Source organism: Nilaparvata lugens, chromosome 9 (genome assembly GCF_014356525.2).
Source record: "Nilaparvata lugens isolate BPH chromosome 9, ASM1435652v1, whole genome shotgun sequence".
Lineage (NCBI taxonomy): Eukaryota > Metazoa > Arthropoda > Insecta > Hemiptera > Delphacidae > Nilaparvata > Nilaparvata lugens.
In genome coordinates, this window is record NC_052512.1 from 13,595,457 (window position 1) to 13,615,239 (window position 19,783).

Below are 19,783 nucleotides of genomic sequence, written 5' to 3' on the forward strand. Positions count from 1 at the left end.
TATGATTTCGATAGAGTTTAAAGAGAAAATAAATGGCGAAAACCGCACATTGATCTCAATCCGTATCAGTTTGTTGATGTAAATTATGTTGAAATCATGTGTCAGCGCATGAAGGTCTGTCTGTGTGATAGCTTCCAAATAGCTGACCTTATGAATTAATGTATGCAATGCATGCGATGAATTCTTCAGCCAACTAAATGATAAATCAAAACACATTTTTTTCTTATGCACTTTCAATGTTAGTTAAATCCTGGAAACGGACGAAGGAGTGAATAAATTTCGTTTCCAACGAACTTATTTTGTAAAAAGATTTGAAGAATACGAGTTCAAAATTTGAAGCTGATTGATCAATTCTTTCTAAAGTTATTGTAGAACATACAAACAAAGAAAATTAAAGTGAGAACTCGTTAACGCTCGTTCAATAACGGTTATGTATACAATCTCCGATTATGATTGAGAGCTACAATCTTATTCATCAAACCAATTGATTTTGGGAAAACGTAATTGTAGATTATAGGCCTTACAGTAAGTCAACAAATTGTATACGTAAGGTCAAGTCAAGTCAAGAATAGTCAAGTTAATGAAGGGTTATAGAGGAAACAGTTTGGAAGACATTTTTTTACCCGCAGGAGTTAAACATATCATAAGTCCCAAAAGACCCCCACCCCTACCCTATGTGCTAAGGGGGTGGGGTGGTTCAGAGGCAAAGTTAGTAGACTTTGAAATGCGTTGAAATGCAATTGGAGTGGGGGAACTGCAGCTGTGACGTAGGCTGTAGTACAAATTGTAGAACATGTGTGTTCGATTCCAGCATGTCTTCAATGCATAATATTCATTTACATTCATTTATTCATTTTCATTGTGTACAAACACTTAACATGAGGAAAGGCACAACAGGCTCATGCCCAAAACTGTCCCATTTCCAATTTATACTATACTGTCCAAATCAAAATGTTGGTTATGTCACTTTCACTTTTCAAAATACAATTTACACTCTTCAATACGCAGATAAACGAGCAAATTTTGAATCAAATAGATACCATTAGAATCTGAAATTAAAAAATCTAGAACAGTAACTAAATAATTATTCAAAAAGTCTAAATTTTGAATGAAACTAGAAATTTTTGAGCTAAAAACTTCTCACTTTATGTGAATGCAATGCTTCAAATTTATCGGGATCAGTTTATCGGTTTATTATTTTTTTCGTTTTATTATCGGTGTTTATATTATTATGATTGGTAGTCTAATAAATTAGTGTGTTGAACAATGCAGTGTTAGGCGATGTTTGCAGTGCGTTATTAGTTGATTATTATAGATATAGCTATAGTTTATGTTATAGATATTAGTTTGTAGTCTTTTTGTGTGCATCATTATGACTGTAATACAAATCAAACTACACCTTAATTGATATTTTATGTGAATAATTAGTTTATTCTTGACCACTTTATAAGTTATTTTTCCGCAATGCCTGCTAGCTGTGCAGTTGTAAAAATTATGAGAAAAAGACAGGGGGCTTATTAATGTATCACAGGTTTTCTAGGGATACATTAACAAGAAAACAATGGATTGTAGCTAGTAGAAGATTCGACAAATTCAATGCGAATAATGTATTCATATGTTCAATCCATTTTTCAAATGATGATTATGAAAGAGATTTACAAACGGAATTAACTGGACAACAAAGGAAGAAAAAACTGAAAAAAGATGCTGTTTCAAAGCTCTTCTTACCGAAATTTGACAATACAATATCTACAACTTCTAGTCGTGACATCCGTGTGGCCATTAGACATCGCAAACAGTTGGTAAACGATATATTACAATCATCCAGTGAAGTTGATGCACCAGTTTGTAATGTGGAATGTGATACTGAGCCAACGTTAGTAGACACTAACTTTGATACTGAGCCACCAGTAGACAATAATATTAATTCAGTTATTAAGGAAAATGAACTGCAAAGACAGTTACAGTTGCTTCAGATTAGAGTTAATAATCTAGAACAGGAGGTGAGCAAAGTAAGAAAACACTCAGCTACGAGGAAAAAGAAGATTGTAAGTTTGCAGCAACAAATTTTTAAAATTAAACGAACGTATTCAAGATATTCAAAGGACAATGAAAGTAATGCCAGAAAAAAGTGTTCACCGAAGGTCAAATTGCAAGGCTACTAAGCAATAAAAGACTGAAATGGAATGAGAGTGATAATGTTTCAGCATTAACACTTCGTTCTTTATCTAGGAGAGCATACAACTTTCCAAGATTAAAAATGAACTTACCATTACCAGGATTGTCAACTCTATCAAAGTGGACAAGGAATATTAAATGTCTTCCAGGACTTCAAAAAGAAGTTCTCACATTCATGACAGCAAAATCGAAAGCTATGGAGACATTCGAGAAATTGACTATCTTGAGCTTTGATGAGATGAGTATAGATTCACGTGTAGTGTATGACCAAAGAGAAGACCAAATTCTTGGACCACACTCAAAAGTTCAGGTTGTGATGGCTAGGGGTCTACGTAGGAAATGGAAGCAAATAATATATTATGCATTTGATGAAAAAATGACAAAAGATATTCTTTTTGAAATTATTTCTGAACTGCAAAAATCGGACTTCAAAGTTGTTGGTGTAGTGACATGGGCGGAGGGAACCAAAGTCTATGGAATTCATTAAATGTGGCAATTGCGAAATCATTCTTCAATCACCCATCAATCACCTCTAATCATATTTTGGTATTTAATGATGTTCCACATCTTCTGAAATTGATCAGGAACAACTTCCTTGATAATGGAATAAATTTTCTCAAAGGTCAAGTGTTGAAGAAAGAGAATATCAAGAGCATCATAGAAAGAGATGAACTGAAGCTAGCTCCAAAATTGACGAATTTACATTTGGAAGTTTGTGGAAATATGAGACAGAAGGTCAGCTTGGCTGTTCAATTATTTTCGCACCATTCAGCAACTCTCCTCAAATTGAAACATCCAGATAATCCTGAATGGAGTGATTTTTTTTAATTGGTTGATAAGTTTTTCGATGTGATGAACTCTAGATTTGTGAATGATCGAAGAAAACCGTGGCATAGTGCATATGGTGTTGAGTTGACTGAGCAAGAATGCATTGATTTTTGAAATAAGGATGGGAAGTAAAAAATCATTAATGCCATTCCAAAAAGGGATATTGATGACAATATCATCTATGAAGGGACTTTTCAATGATCTACAGAAGTCATATGGTTTAGAATTCATCCTTACCCATAAGCTGAATCAAGATGTGTTGGAGAATTTTTTCTCAAGAATAAGAGGGATTGAAAACCAATACTCTCATCCAACACCAGTGGAATTCAAAAATAGATTAAACATTTTGATTATTGGAGCAAATCTTCCCTCCATTTCCACTGGAAGCAATGAAGAAGAAGACGAGTCAAATTTTCTGACTAGTACAATGCTTCTAAAAATTCCTCCCCGAGAAGCAGAAGAAGAAACTAGATACGATGATGTCAAAGATTTAAGCTGCAGCTTCGAAGAAAATTATGAAGGTACCTTGTTGAACACACAAGAAGAAGAAGCCATGAAATATGTTGCAGGATATATAATTCATAAAGAAACTGATTCCCAGTACAAAGAATCAATGTACTCGAACAGTAATTGGATTGAAGCCTTGAGTAGAGGGGGTTTAACATGTCCTACTGATGAATTTTCAAGGATCATTCAACAAGCGAATGACATATTTATGAAAATTCACGGAAATACTGTCTCAAACACAAAACGAGTGATTGGACAATATCTGAACATTTTGAAAAAACATTCCCAGAAGTGAATGATAGAATCTTACGAAAATTTGCGCGGACAAGAAATTTCATTAGACTTAGTTACATGAACGAGAGACTGAAAATTGCTAGTGAGGAACGAAGAAATAAGAAGAAAAACATTCAGTTTGTACATTCATGCAAGTGAATACAAAATTCAAGGGAATTGAAGAGCATGATATTTTCTGATTGTTAGGGCAAGGTTAGTCTTGGAGAAAAAATGAACAAATTAAATTTTAAATTTGTCTTTTTATCTAGAACTTTCACGCTAACAAAACTTGCTAACCCAAAAAAATAATTTTCTAGCTTATTAACTTTTTCATGTCACGTTTTTGAAATTTTGAAAAACTTTCAACTTTATATTATTCATACAATTTAAATGAACTTGAAATTTGTGTATTAAACTACATCATTAGAATCGGTGATTCATTCGCTATAAGTACAGAGAATTTCAATGTTCTATCTTAATTGTAAGGGTGTTAGATGACGATGTATTTGAAGCTATAATGAATAAGCTGTATGTTCAGTGTGGTTACTCCATCACTTCTTTACTACACGTGACGTCACGCTGGCGTTCCCTCCACCATTTTGAATCTCACACCTGTGAGTGATCAACCTTCTATCTACTAACGTTGGTTCAGAGGTACAATTTTTTGGTTTCAAGTTTACAACTCGAAAAATTTAGGCCCGCTTTAGAAGCTCGGGATTAAGCTAAGTTCTAGACTTTAAACAGCTTGAGTCAGAGAATTGGCTTTACGAAACAGGGCGTAGTTGCAGTTTTTAAGACAATCTTTATTTTCTCATTTCTATAATTGGAAACGTTTTTCCTTGACAAAATGAAACATTCCTAAATAATTCAAAATAGCTGAAACTTTACACTATTTTCTCTTTATTTTATTTTTGTCAATTTTCTAGTTTTTTCAAAGTTTAATTTAGGATGTGGACAGCGACTACGCCCCGTTTCGGAAAGCCAATTTTCTGAATCCAGCTGTTTGAAGTCTAGAACTAAGCTGAATCCCGAGCTCGGAAACCGGCCCTTAAGCCTGGTTTTCACTAGTAGAGTTAGTGGTCGAGTAACTGGCATACTAACTCTACCGAGCTAACTCTACTCTACTTACTTGATCGAGTAACGATTTCACTACAATTAAGAACAGTAGGTAAAGTGTGTTGTCTAGTGAAGAGAACTAACCTTAAAATGTCAATACTTTATAACAAATTATCACTTAAACTCTTATTAACACTTCAATAAATTAACACTTTTTAATACATTTTAATAAATTAATAAGTTTTAATAAATAACAATACTTCTTAAACTTGATCGTCTACAGCACGACTCTACTCTACTAGCTCGAGACTGTTTTCATTAGCATAGTAGTGGTAGAGTAGAGTGAGTAGAGTTGGTGGGGGAAGGCAAGTGGTGAAGTACTATCGCACGGTGCTATACCACTCTATTCTATTAAAAACCATGAACTTTTTCATTTGGGACAGTTCACAAGATAGTTAGTCCTTGCCCACGGAAATCTACCACTAACTCTACTAGTGAAAACCAGGCTTTAAGGTGTGAAACAAACGACGAAAAGAAACTTGCCCATTAATAGAAGCAATTTTAGGTGGATTCCAACTCACCTAGTACTCGTTTCTTGACATCCTCCATTCCATAATGATCTTCATTGAGTATGATTTCCGCTTGCGATATATCCAGATTCTCCTCACTCCGAACACCCCATGGCAAAAGAGTTAACCAGTCCAAGTAGTTCCTTGTCACACTGCATCCAAACATTTCAAACACAGTGATGAGAATTCGAATTACTGAATAAATAAATTACCGAAAAATAGTAATAACTAATGTTAATGGTTCGATTGGTGCAGGTTTTTTCAAGTTACCTATCTCATGGATGAGAAGATGGGATTATCACTCCATCCTTGTACAAAACTGCATCCAAAAACACAAACATGAAAATTCAAATTATCAAGAACATTGTGATATAGTGAGGTTCAAGATATAATGGCAGTGGAGAAAGATAGGAGAAAAACGTTGCCGATCTTGTCTTGTCAATACAGATAACAGGTTTATTGATGTAATATTAACAGTTCATTCTCCTTTAAAATATATTTTATTAAGCGGAAAATTATATTTTTCAATAATTTCATCATGAATTTTCATAATCAAGATGAAATATTTTTTTAAATAATTATCTGGTAACAGAGCAAACCAAGAAAGAGATAGCGCTATCCGCTGTGTTGAATGATAGACAGGGATAGCAATACCATTTTCTAATCAGACACTGCCATTATAACGTGGACCTCACAATAGGTCCACTGCTAATTTTAACGGATCGGTTTTTGAATTTTCAAGCTGCCTATCACATGAATCAAAAGCTGAATGTATTCACTATATTATCATAATTTATATGTTGATATATTTTGGTAACAGCATCATTTATTATTAGAATATAGTAGTGATAACACTGAACTTTAAAACCAAGCCAAACGTATTAGATCAGTATGATGTACAGGGTATGATTATTTATTGATCTACTCTTAAGCCCGGTCCAAACGCTCAAGTTTAGCTTCAGTCTTTTGCTCAAGCAAAAGACGGATCGTTTGGTCCAAGCAAAAAACGGATGTAAAATTGCGTCCACACGCATCCGTCTTATGTCGCTTGATATGGTTCATTGAGTCTGAATTGTATACGGTTGACATATATCCGGTAGATGAGTAATAATTATATCGTATTTTTTCGCTGATTCAACTAGATAATGCTATATTTAACAACATAATGACAAAAATATTACTGTTAATCGCTGGATGGCTTTGTTTACATGTCATATCTCTATACACAGTGATTGCAGATGTATTGAAATTTTGTAGGTAGTACATATTAAACAGATTAATATATCATGATAGTAAATCATAATATCAACTTGAAATTCTGAGAGTATCATCAGAATCAAGAAATAAAAAAGGTTAAATGGCGTTTTATAAAATCGATAAACAAACTTGCTAATTTTCAAGTACTCGCGAGGCATTTTATTAATTTGAGGGCGCTGAATCCGAATCTGAAATCACAATTTCGCTATCTCCATTTTTACGCAATTTGGGTTTTGGTGGATAGGCAAAAGACGGACGGTTTGATGGAAAAAGATTCCCGGCCGATACATTTTAAGTATGGGCTTGAAGACCCATCCGTTTCACCGTCCAGACGCAACGACTTACATGCTCCGACTTTTGCTTGAGCAAAAGACTGGAGCTAAACTTGTGTGTCTGGACGGGCCTTGAGACAATACATACAATTCAGCAAAAATATTAATAAAAATATAAATCTAAGTACTTTAAAATTGTTTACATACAACATGTTTCAGCTATATGATAATGTAGCTGTTTCCAACATGTTTTCAATGCAACATGTTTCCAATCACTTGATAATGGCATAATATAGCTGAAATATGTTGTGAGTAAACCACTTAGATTTATACTCAAGAGCAGCCCTAACAGGAGAAAAAACAATTCAGCAATAATTTACAAATGAAAAAATACAGCAAAACATCATCAATATAAGTTTGAATAAATAAACATTTTTTGAGATTTACCACATGTAAAAATGGAGTGGACCAATTGAAAATCCATCCCTTTGATACCAGTCACGATAATGTTGTGGAATAAATTGTCAATTATAGGGCAATGACAATTCACGGCAGAGAAACAGGCAATAAAATTCAAAACAAACCGTTGAAAAGCTAAAAATAATCTTAGATATTGTAGGAAAACTTGATTTGACAGCCTGATAAATTGCCAACTGAACTGTGTAAAGTGCGCCAGAGAAACTTACTTATTTGAAGGGTCAATAAAAACAAAAGTAGTTTAGATATTGTTTCAATCTTTTTTTACATGACAATACAATATCTCAATTTTTTCCATGCAGTCTTAAAAATTACATCAGACCAATGGCGAGCCCCATTGCGCATACACTGATAAAGTCGATTTTTGAAATCTCTTTCCAGTATATCAATCGGTATGTTGGCAACGGCGTCGCGAATGTTGTTCTTGAGGTGTGCTATGGTCCGTGGTCGATCGACATAAACCAGGGATCTCAAATAACCCCACAAAAAATCGCATTGAGGAAACGCATGTGGAAATGAGCCTTGTCAAATGACCGCGTCTTCAGGCAAGTTGTCAATCAGCATATAACATGCATTTTGACGGATAACAAAATCGCGTTCAGTCAATTCTTGAACAACAGCCAATTTATAGGATGAAGTTGAAGGTCTTCATGGAAAATTCGTCGAACAGTGGAGTCAGAAATTTCCATAGCAGCTGCGTGTTTGCGAGCCAAACGCCTGGGAGAACGCACAACTGACTGCCTCACTCTTTCGATATTTTCTGTAGTTCTGATGGTTCGTTGAAGTTCATTTCTGGGTTTAGCGACACTTCCACACTCCTGAAATGAGTTAATCCACGACAGAATCGAATTATGGCCAGGAGCGAGTCTGTGGGGAGGAATTTAAAATCGGGCGCGCAAGGTGATCGACCATTAGAAAAGAAGCTCTCAACTGCGAAGGCCCGCTGCTCTCTACACCGGAGCATGATGGCTATTTACTTGAGGGAGGATAAATTTGAGAGCTTTCCCCTCCAGATGCGCCCCCTCCTGCCCCTCTACACGACCAATTCAACGCACGGGATTTTTTTCAAAAAAGTAAGTTTCTCTGGCGCACCTTGAAGTATTGACAACATCAACGTCTTATTCTTACAATTATAGAGGAATACCACAACACCTCATACCATACAATCAAATTATCAATTTGCTCACTTGAATTCAGACGAATGACTTTCAAGAAAACTCAGTTTCTTCAGTTCCTCATCAATCACTTCCATTACAATCTTGGGCACATCTTTGTCCTGAAAATTACAAATTCGAATAAGTTAATTGGTAAATACTGAAGATAAGTAAGAAAAAATGAAATAAAATAGAGAAATGCATGTAAAATTATAATAATGGATTAAAACTATTCGAAATAATAATTAGCTTTCTATAGTGAAGTCCACGTTATAATGGCAGTGTTTGATTAGCAATGGTATTGCTATCCTTGTCGATCATTCAACAAAGCGGATAGCGCTATCTCTTTCTCGCTTTGCTCTGTTGCCAGATCGTCTTTCAACAATGTAGAATTAATAATTAACTAACAAAATATATCATATTAATTATGAGAATTTATTATGAAATTATTGAAAGATATAATTTCTTGCTTAATAAAATATAATTGATTATTTTAAACGAGAATGAACAGTTAACATTACTTAAAAAAACCTGCATCAGTTACCGTCTATAGAAGGCATTGACAAGACAGAAGATCGGCAATTTTTTTGTCCTATCTTTCTCCACTGACATTATAACGTGGGGAATCTGCAGATTGCGCCCAGCGGTCAGAATGTGTTTGGGCACTCACAGATTGAACGTAACAAAGTGAACGTCCGTGACGTCATCACGAGTGATGCCATTTCGCTCTCACTAGCAGCCGACATTACGTTCCCCGACTGAAGGAGCGATATTCAAATTCACTCCAGTATCCTAAGGAAGCTTCAAGCAAAAAACTACTGTATTATTACAACATATTAGCCAAGTTAATGAGATACATATTTCTATCGCATAATTCCATTCTAATTGATATTAATTGATTGGGCTAGAACCATGATTATACATTCATTAAGATACTGTCGTCATCTTACAGCTGTGAATAACAAATAGTGAGTAGGTTTTTGATTTTGTATTAAAATTTTTTAAATAAGTGCAATATTTCTAAAGTTTTTAATTTATTGTGATACATTCTGTGATTCATTTAGAGTATAGAATCAACCTTCAAAATTCAAAATTTTAAATCATTATTCCTGGACCGAAAATCAAGTGACGAAGCAGTGTGTGATTACATAACCTTATCTTTTGGACAACATTAACATTTTATCAAAATTTTTGGAGAGAAATAGTACAGGCTCAGCCTAGTTTTTCCTCCAATGTCATAATTGTATTATGATTATAGTATTTTATACAATAAATTAATTATAATTATAATTAAATCTTAAGGGTGTGCTAAGGCTAAACATAAACTTTCAACTGGTGATATTATTCAAAGTTTTTCGATTTGTATATATCATCAAGCTATCAAAATGAAAAAGTTTTCTCAGGAAAACATTTTTTTCGATCATTACTTTTTGATATATGAGCGCCTAAAGTTTAAATTTTTGGGTCAGAACATTTCAAATACGGTAAGAAATAAATTCATAAGATTTCCAGGATAAATTCTTCATGGTATTGTTGATTGAATAAAACAAAAATTATCTGAAAATATAAATTTTTGAGAAAGTTATTCAATTTACCAAAAATGACCAAAAATAACTTTTGGTTGAGTTATTTTCGTAATTTTTGGTAAATTGTTCATTTATTCAATTTACCAAAAATGACCAAAAATAACTTTTGGTTGAGTTATTTTCGTAATTTTTGGTAAATTGTTCAACTTTTTCAAAAAATTATATTTTCAGATAATTTTTGTTTTATTCAATCAACTATACCATGAAGAATTTATCCTGGAAATCTTATGAATTTATTTCTTACCGTATTTGAAATGTTCTGACCCAAAAATTTAAACTTTAGGCGCTCATATATCAAAAAGTAATGATCGGAAAAAAAATGTTTTCCTGAGAAAACTTTTTCATTTTGATAGCTTGATGATATACAAATCGAAAAACTTTGAAAAATATCACCAGTTGAAAGTTTATTTTAGCCTTTGCACAGCCTTAAATGAATGATCTCTGTCAAATTGGTTCTAGCAAACACATCGTCTCAATCATGTATTCTAATGTTTTGACTTTTCATTTCTGAATTTGTTTTAATGACAAAGAAAATGTGGGTGATAGATAGAGATATATATTTAAAAAACTTGAAACCTTCAAACACTAAAAATAACTTTGAACCTCCGTCACTCAGCATAGAAAACATATCACCACTGTTCTTATTCTCACTCATGGTGACAGACTGAAAGAGTCAATATGTGCTGATTATCGGAAAGTTAACGGGGTGAAGGTGTTATGATATGACAAACCGGTGGATTCCCGGTTCAACATACTGTCAGAGCTGGAACTTCAATGTATTCATGATTCCAAGACTCATCACTAGTTGAGATGAATCAATGGAACACTTTCAGAGTCGAATAGGAAGGAATGGTCGTTATAAAGCAGATGGTTATCGGAAAGTGTATCGTTATCTCTTCGACAGAGAGAGTGGGACAAATAATGTGACTAGCAGTTATGACGTCACTACGTAAACAGTGTACGTGTGTAAGGGAGCTATGTATTAATTCCATTTGACCACTGGGCGCAATCCGTGTATGTCCATAACGTGGACCTCACTATAGGAGGGATTCCCACCTTTAGTCTCTCCCTGAATCGTTCTTCTATGGCATCCTTGTCATCCTTCTCGAGACCTAGCTCCTTTTTGATCGCTTTCAGCTGTTCGTGCAGAATGTACTTTCGATGCTGCTGTTTCACTTTTTCCTCGACTTCTTGGCTGATCTTCTGCTGCAATTTCACCCTCTCAAACTCTGTTTTCAGCAGTTTCAATGTTAGCATCAGGCGTTTTGGAATCTGTAACAGAAATGGATCACGATGGCTGCTACAAATTTTGTACAAATGAATTGGAAGACAAGTTATTAAAAACTAGCAGGTAACCCGAGTACCGCAAGTGTCCAATTAAAAACTTGGCAAACTGAAAACTTGAAGAAATTAAACCTTGATGAATTGAAAATAGGCCTGTAACCATCCTCGGTGAATTCAGAATCTATATGCAAAATTTCAAGTTGATCAGTTGAGACGTGATGATGCGTCATTCGTGGATTTCCTATCCCCTACGTGTATAAGCCAGTTCATTCCCTTAGTATAATATAAATTACTAGGCTACATGTTGGAATCTATAGTGAAGTCCACGTTATAATAGCAGTGTTTGATAAGTAATGGTTTTGCTATCCTTGTCTATCATTCAACAAAGCGGATAGCGCTATCTCTTTCACGCTTTGCTCTCCTGCCAGATCGTCTTTTAACAATGTAGAATTAATTGAGAAAATATTTCATCTTAATTATGAAATTATTATAAAATATATAATTAATTATTTTAAACGAGAACGAGAATGAACAGTTAATATTACATTAATAAACCTGTATCAGCTACCGTCTATAGAAGACATTGACAAGAAAGAGGATCGGCAACGTTGTTCACCTATCTTTCTCCAATGCCATTATAACGTGGACCTCACTATAGGATTGGTTACGAGCTGACACTATAGGGAGATTCTCGTCATAAAATCAAACATTGGTTTGCTATCCTTGTCTGTCATTAAACAAAACATATAAATCTATCCTTCTCTTGCACTGTTGCCAAGTCGTTTGTTGGCTATAAAGAAACATAATGAACTAACAAAAAATGTAAGTCCATTATAAAAATTCATTATTAAATCGTGAGAAATAGCTATTAAAGTATTATGAGCGCAATGCTCCACTTTATTACTCGAGCAAAATAGTTACCACGCGAAGCGTGCTAATTTTACTAGAACAATAAAGAATCTTCACATTCAAATTACATAATTATAATTATTGTTTCTACAACTAAGGCACAGAATACATACAGAATGGAAAGTATCAATCCAAACAATGCATTTTATAAGACGCCAAGACTTGGGTGCACCAAGACCACGTCACGTGACTGCGCCATCTTGTTAGAAATTAAAATTACCGCTAACCGAGTCTTTTGAACAGGTCGCGGCAGTGAACGAGACCGATTGACCCGGATCAGTAAAGTGATCCGAACTTCCAATCAGCTACTGTTACAATACTGAACTTTCTTCGAAGATGGCGGATTTTGGCGTCAGGATACTAGCCCATTTTCCATTCTGTATTGTATTCTGTGTAAGAAATTGTCAAAAAAACACTGATTTATTGATAATTAGTAAGACTGGTTTCGGTTATTACACCATTGTCAATCTCTGATAAACTGATTCAATATGAATAATTACCACAATATCAACTTCTCAACTACACAAAAAGTGAAAAAAATGCATATAATTTGTTGTTTTTTTGACGTTATGAAGTTTTCATGAGCGTTCAAACTGTGGGGCTTTGAACTCGACAATAGTTATTTATGTATTAATAGCGTAAAATGCGACTTTATCGCTCGAGTCAAAACAGTTACCACGCTACATGTAGTGGAGCGTGGTAATTTTGACGAGGACAAATTTTGGGGGGACGCATCCCCCCCAATATTTTATGGTATATGCTGTGTCCCTCGGAAAAATTTATTGAATATTCAAATTATAGCTGGTAATCGAAGCAAACAATACAACTAATGCTGTTTTTTTTTTTTGTAAATAATTTCTATCTAGTAAAACTTAAAACTATTGGGCTAACTCAGAATTTTATTTATTTACCCCCTAATTTACCACTGCCGAATAAGATGATTTAAAACAGATTTGAAGTAAAATATGCTTTAAAATCACCATTTTATCAAGCTATTTTTCAAAAAAAAATATTTTCTGGGGGCACCCCTCAGACCCCCCAGTACGTCCCCCTCAATGTCGAACAGCAATCTACGCTAATGGAATTACATACAAAAATTTTTCTACAACTGCAGTATTGGATTCCAATACAATAAACAGTTTTTTTTTTTAATAATTCATCCAATTATTTTCATGAATCAATGTAATAATAATAATAATAATAATAATAATAATAATAATAATAATAATAATAAAGTACCAAATCATCAATCAGAAGCTGCCCTACTGCTCGTACAAGCCATCCCCAGTCTTGGAGAATGAGACACATAAGTTATATTGGGATCGGTCGGTGCTGACAGACAGAACAGTTGCTCATAATAGGCCAGATATCATCCTCATGGATAAGGTAGCCAAGGAAACACTAATAGATGTTGGCATACCATGCTGCCACAACTTGGAACAGTATTATAATGAAAAGGTCTCCAAGTACCTTCCCTTGGTTGCTGAGATCAAGGATGTCTGGATGCAAGAAAAGGTCACAATTGTTCCTGTCATTATCTCCACGGTTGGAGTTGTAACTAAAAAAGTGTCAGCAAATCTTTGTCAGATGGGAATATCGGAAAGTGCAAAATATGCCATGGAAAAAGCAGTTGTTCTCAGCACAGCATCCATTGTGAGATCATTTTTGAACATTCCAGTTTAGTAATGCACCAAAGTCTGCCAAAGGCCGACTTTGAGTGCAATAAGCACTCACTTGTCATTTGATGAATGAAATGATAATAATAAAATGATTCAATTTAATTATTCTATCTAATCATAATGATTTATTTTATAATGATATATTATTAGAATGAGATAAAACAAGTATCAACAGTATCATCTGCAAAAAAAAATTGGTAGGAACGTGAATTGAACCTGGATCCCTCAGCGTGAGAGTCAAAACTCTGGCCGTCTTTGCCACAATGGCTGGTGAAACTAAAGACGAAAAAGTAGGAACATGAACTTATTGGAATTGCATGTAGCCTACTACACAATCATGCGCTGCGGTTTGCAAGCGTAAAGTAAGCAGCTGGCGAGCATAAAGTAGATCATCGCTCGCTCCTCACAAAACATCTGTTTTATGATGAGTTTTCGCAACGTGCCTAGAATAGAAGGTACTGGCCACGCGCATCTCGATCTTTTAATGATCAGAGTCAGATGATCGGTGTGACGTCATTGGTGCTCTAAATATCTATTCTTCCTATCTTTTCAATGTTGAATTGAGCAACTTTGTAAGTATTTTTCTCAAAAAGTACATAACTTTTAAGTCCCATCGACATTTCCTATGATTTATACAATATTTATCTTTATTTTTTTTATAAATTCAATACTTTTGGACGGTTGGATCTTTCAGAATGATCGATTTTGTAAGAGCCTGCACATCGAATACCTATTGTTCTCTTATTGAAAATTAACATGCTCTCCCTGGCTTTTTTTGTAATTCAATCACTCAATGCTAATGAATTTGATAAATCGATCATTGGATAAGGAATTAGAAACGTGGAGACATTGAATGTACTATAATATTATTTCTTTCGCAATCCTTTATCTTGTCTGTGTACTGTATATTATATGTAGAATCAATAGAACATCTTGCCTTAGGAGGATCCCTTAGGAGGATCTCCTTTTTTCAGGAAAATTATGGCTTTCACATACTTGATCAGGAAATAGTTTTCTAGTTGAATCACTTTAATTAGAAACTACAACAAAATATAAGGGCGAATTATATTATATTATATATATTAAAGCATGCATACCGAGTGGGGAATTCTCAATAATTGAGAATTTTATTGAATACTTGCTCTCGTATTGTGGAACACGTATTTCTCATTTATAATTTGTAAGAGGAATTCTCAATTGATACTTGTTCTCTTATTGTAAAAAATTCATTCTTCATTTATTTGTGATAGGGAAAACCAACTCTTCATGATCCAATAATAATGTATTTAATAAAAATTAATCATAAATTGAAAAGTTTACGTATGAATAAGAATTCATACTATAAGTTAGTATCCTACAATATATTCCATCTAATAAACTTGATAATTCTATAAGACCAGTGATCGGTTGAATGCCTGTTTGAAAGACTACGAAAGGAGGACAACCTCTTCAACCAACTCTGAGGGCATTTCTAATCTAGAAATTAAACTCTCATAGCAGCTGATATAATCGCTCCAAAGATTGTAAACTGCATTCCGAACGAATAGGCTGCTCATCGGTGCACCTATTAAGTTTGTATAAATAAAAAGTGGTTGACAATTTAAATTTGTGTTTTCATTATGGAAAAGTGCCACAACATCACTCACAACACAACTGTAAGGTTAAAACCTATTAAGTTTGTTCCAATAAATAATAAAAACTGTATACTTCACAACTATTACTTCCATCTTAATATTGCATGAATGAGTTCAAATTTTTTTCAGCTTTTTAAACTACTCAGTATTTTAACAGAAACGGTAAGATACAGATATAAAAAGCTTGGCATCAGCTGATTAAAAGTGAATTGCTCATGTTCGCGGCGCGTAAATCTGTACGCACCTTTATACTATCATAATTAATTTTTAATTAGCTGAAACTATTCATTATTGTCAGGATTAGAATCACAATTGATTTATTTTGATATTTATCAGCATTTATTTTGAATATACGTTCCATTGTTTGCATAAAAGATTCCATTTTAAATTATTAGCTTACATTTAGAAATAGTTAAGTCTCTACTCCTAGTGGCGAACAAGTGTTTTACTTATGCCAGTAGATCTTCACCTCCAGCCGTATTTCACAGATAGTTGACATAGATATTTAGAATACTAATTATTGTTTCTTTTTTTAATTGTCACATCTTTGTATTGTTTCTTGTGTTTTTTGGTAAAATAAAAATTTAATTGAATTGAGTACACTTGAAACAGGATGATGTGTGGTAAATTCCAATTCTCCTCATTATTTTCCTATACCGGAGAGATAATAGTTGGGCATATTTTAAGATATTTTTTCAAATTGCAATTTATTCAGTTTATAATGCATTTATGATGTGAGTGTTAAGGTGCCTACAGATATTCGCGCTGCAAACATGAGCAATTCACTTTCAATTAGCTGATTATATCTGTATTTTCACAGAAACGGTAAGATACAGATACAAAAAGCTTGGCATCAGCTGATTAAAAGTGAATTTATTGATTCAATGATACAGAATTATAATGTAGAATAATTTGGGGAGGATCATGTTCGCGACGCGTAAATCTGTACGCACCTTTATACTATCACCCCACACTCTCTTTTATCCCATATTGGAGCTTTCTATCACATAGAATGTGAGTGATATATATGTGATGAAAATTATGTTTCTAGATTGTGCCTTGGTCACTGAGTAGAAATAATTTTGAATCCAAAGATCTTTATCGAAAATTCAATTCAATTTAATTGTAGATCAATCCAATTGATTGTGTATAACAAACACAATCATAAAATATATTTCTACCAATGACGTTGAGACTGCAGGCTTTAGAAAGAATGACCAAATTTCCAAAATCTGTCCAAACTTCTCTTACTTGAATCGTTTACTGTAACCATTACTAGGAGAAATACATTCAGTACCTTTTTTCAACTTTATAATTGTTGAGATATCAAAACTATGAATAATAAACCTCCAGTAGAAAACCTTTGAAGCCATTCAATTTTTCAAATGTTGCCAAATTAAATCTTATCATTCCTTCTAAGAGTATCCCTTCTCCTAGTATCAAATGAGAGTTCTCTATCTTCAAACCGGTTTTCCCTTACATTATCGAGCATTCTAGAAGATCTAAGAGTTCAAAAGTGATGAATTTCTAAAAACAAATTGAAGATAAATATTGTATAAATCTTAGGAGATGTCGATGGGACTTGAAACTTATGTCCTTTTTTAAAAAAAGACTTTCATAGTTGCTCGAGAAAAATGAAGATAAATATTGTATATGACCATAATAAACAACTATCACCTGGTTAAAGTATGTGGATTTGTGTATATCATTTTTCCTGAATAAAGAGTGCACTTGTAAAGGATTAAAGATGTTGATCCGGCAAGATGTTCTACTAATTCTATGTAATATACAGTAGGCTACACAGACAAGATATCAAGGATTTTGAGAGAAATAATATTATACTTTAATTAATGTTTTCACGTTTTCAATTCCTTATTCAATGATCGATTTATCAAATTTACTACCATTGAGTAATTGAATTACAAGAGAGCCATGGAAAGCATGTTAATTTTCAATAAGAGAGCAACAGGTATTCGATGTGCAGACTCTTACAAAATCGATCATTCTGAAAGATCCAGCCGTCCAAAAGTATTCAATTTCTAAAAAAAATTAAGCTAAATATTGTATAAATCATAGGAAATGTCGATAAGACTTAAAAGTTATGTACTTTTTGAGAAAAATTCTTACAAAGTTGCTCAATTTAACATTGAAAAGAGAGGAAGCATAAACTTTTAGAGCACCAAAGACGTCACACCGACCAGCTGGTTTGGATTTGTTACTGCGCATCTTTACGTGGCCACTACCTTGTATCCTAGGTACAGTGAGCTTTCGGTTCCTAAAGAAGAACTTTTCGAGCGGTTGTAGAAAGATGTACTTTTTCAAGTTTGAGCGCTCATAACAAGAGTGTGTAGCCCTGTAGGCAGACAGCTGAATGTGTTGCACTCACGTCCATCTCCTCCAAGACTTCCTGCAGTTCCTTGGGCGTGGCTGTGGTGAGAGCCGCTCCTAGATCGGACAGGTAGACAGGGTTGTCGACCACCCGGTGCTCAGTGCTCAACATCTGTGCCAGTGATTCGCGCAGCAACCGATTCAGACTCACTATGTCCCTGATCGTCTGTATTACTTCTTGCTTCAGCGCCTGCAATCAAACCAATTAAAATTAACATTTTCTCAATTAGCTGAAACTTTTGAACGGTATTGAAATCAGGAAAACTATTCATGGGAGCGAAAAGAGGAGAAAAGTCTCTACCATCTTGACTACTTTTTAGATTTTTTATCTGAAGTGGTTCACAAGATACGCAACTTTGAATATACAAGACAAATTGAATATACAATCGCAAATTTTATTGATTTTTTTTAATCAAACGTATCTTACCTCACGATCATATTTTTACAAAATTCATTTACCTCACATGAAAGAGGAGATTCTGTTCTTCAAATCATGACCAAGTACCATTTTTTATAATTTCGGGTTACCGAGATACACAGTTTTGAATATAGAAAATGGTCATTTCTCTGTGTATTTAAATAGGGGCTAAAATACACTAAAAGTGGATTTTTTATTTTTTCATCAAATTTCATCAAAATTATGATACATGATTTTGAACGGCCTTAACGAGCTGAGAAGAATGAGCTGTAGTACGAGGAGATCTGATCATTCTGTCATAAGTTATAAGTGTTTAAAGTTTTGATCCTTGATCCTTATGACGTACCACCCACTAGGAAATACTGAAATTAAATGTTTCTAACGGGTGATTCTCATAGAAAATAACCCGCGTGAGATGATTTCAGCCGAAATATGAATTTTTTGTTAGGAAGGCCTTGAAAAAGTATAATCAAAAATCTGGTGTGGCGCACTCACACAACTTTCCTTGCCGTTATGAAAATTTATCACCTGACGCTAGTGTTCCCGCGCATCTCAAGTCTACTATTCAAAGATTCAAGCCAGCTGGTGACTGGACTATAACGCTGGAGACACACGAGGTCTGCTATCTCTTCATAGTGAATGTTTTGATAGAATCAACAGTTTGCAATTGGAATAATCACATTTATTCGAATTTAGAGCTTATTTTCAATTTTAGGTGAAAATGTTACTGAGCATTAATTGTAGAGATTTTCATGCTCAATCTTTCCCATTTGAATTTTTTGTTTAAATTGTATCTGAAGCCTGACAATTGGGAATCTAAAATCAAACTTTGCATAGATGGGGCGGAGCTCCTGGAATTTTTACAGATATGAGACTTGTGGCAGTTGATAGAGCTTATCAATGACTATTTTAGGTATGAATTTGATCAAAATCGTTGGAGCCGTTTTCGAGAAAATCGTGAAAACCCCTGTTTTTGACAACATTTTCGCCATTTCAGCCGCCATTTTGAATTGCATCAGATCGAAATTGTTCGTGTCGGATACTTATATCGTGAGGACCTTAAGTTCCAAAGTTCAAGTCATTCCGTTAATTGGGAGATGAGATATCGTGTACACAGACGCACATACACTCATATACACACACACACACACACACACACACACACACAACACACACACACACACACACACCACACACACACACACATACAGACCAATACCCAAAAACCACTTTTTTGGACTCAGGGGACCTTGAAACGTATAGAAATTTGGGTACCTTAATTTTTTTCGGAAAGCAATACTTTCCTTACCTATG

At 34.2% G+C, this 19,783-nt stretch overlaps 1 protein-coding gene across 2 annotated transcripts in view; it reads right to left on the minus strand.

Moving 5' to 3' along the window:
- Window positions 1-19,783, minus strand: part of LOC111051123 (lon protease homolog, mitochondrial) — a 90,004-nt gene that overhangs the window by 53,272 nt on the left and 16,949 nt on the right. For both annotated transcript variants that reach the window (XM_039435511.1, XM_039435510.1), the window contains exons 5-8: window positions 18,050-18,241; window positions 11,214-11,429; window positions 8,605-8,693; window positions 5,424-5,563 (exon numbers count right to left, since the gene is read on the minus strand). In XM_039435511.1, coding sequence (XP_039291445.1) covers window positions 5,424-5,563; window positions 8,605-8,693; window positions 11,214-11,429; window positions 18,050-18,241 — 637 coding nt within the window. The remainder of the gene's footprint in view (window positions 1-5,423; window positions 5,564-8,604; window positions 8,694-11,213; window positions 11,430-18,049; window positions 18,242-19,783) is intronic.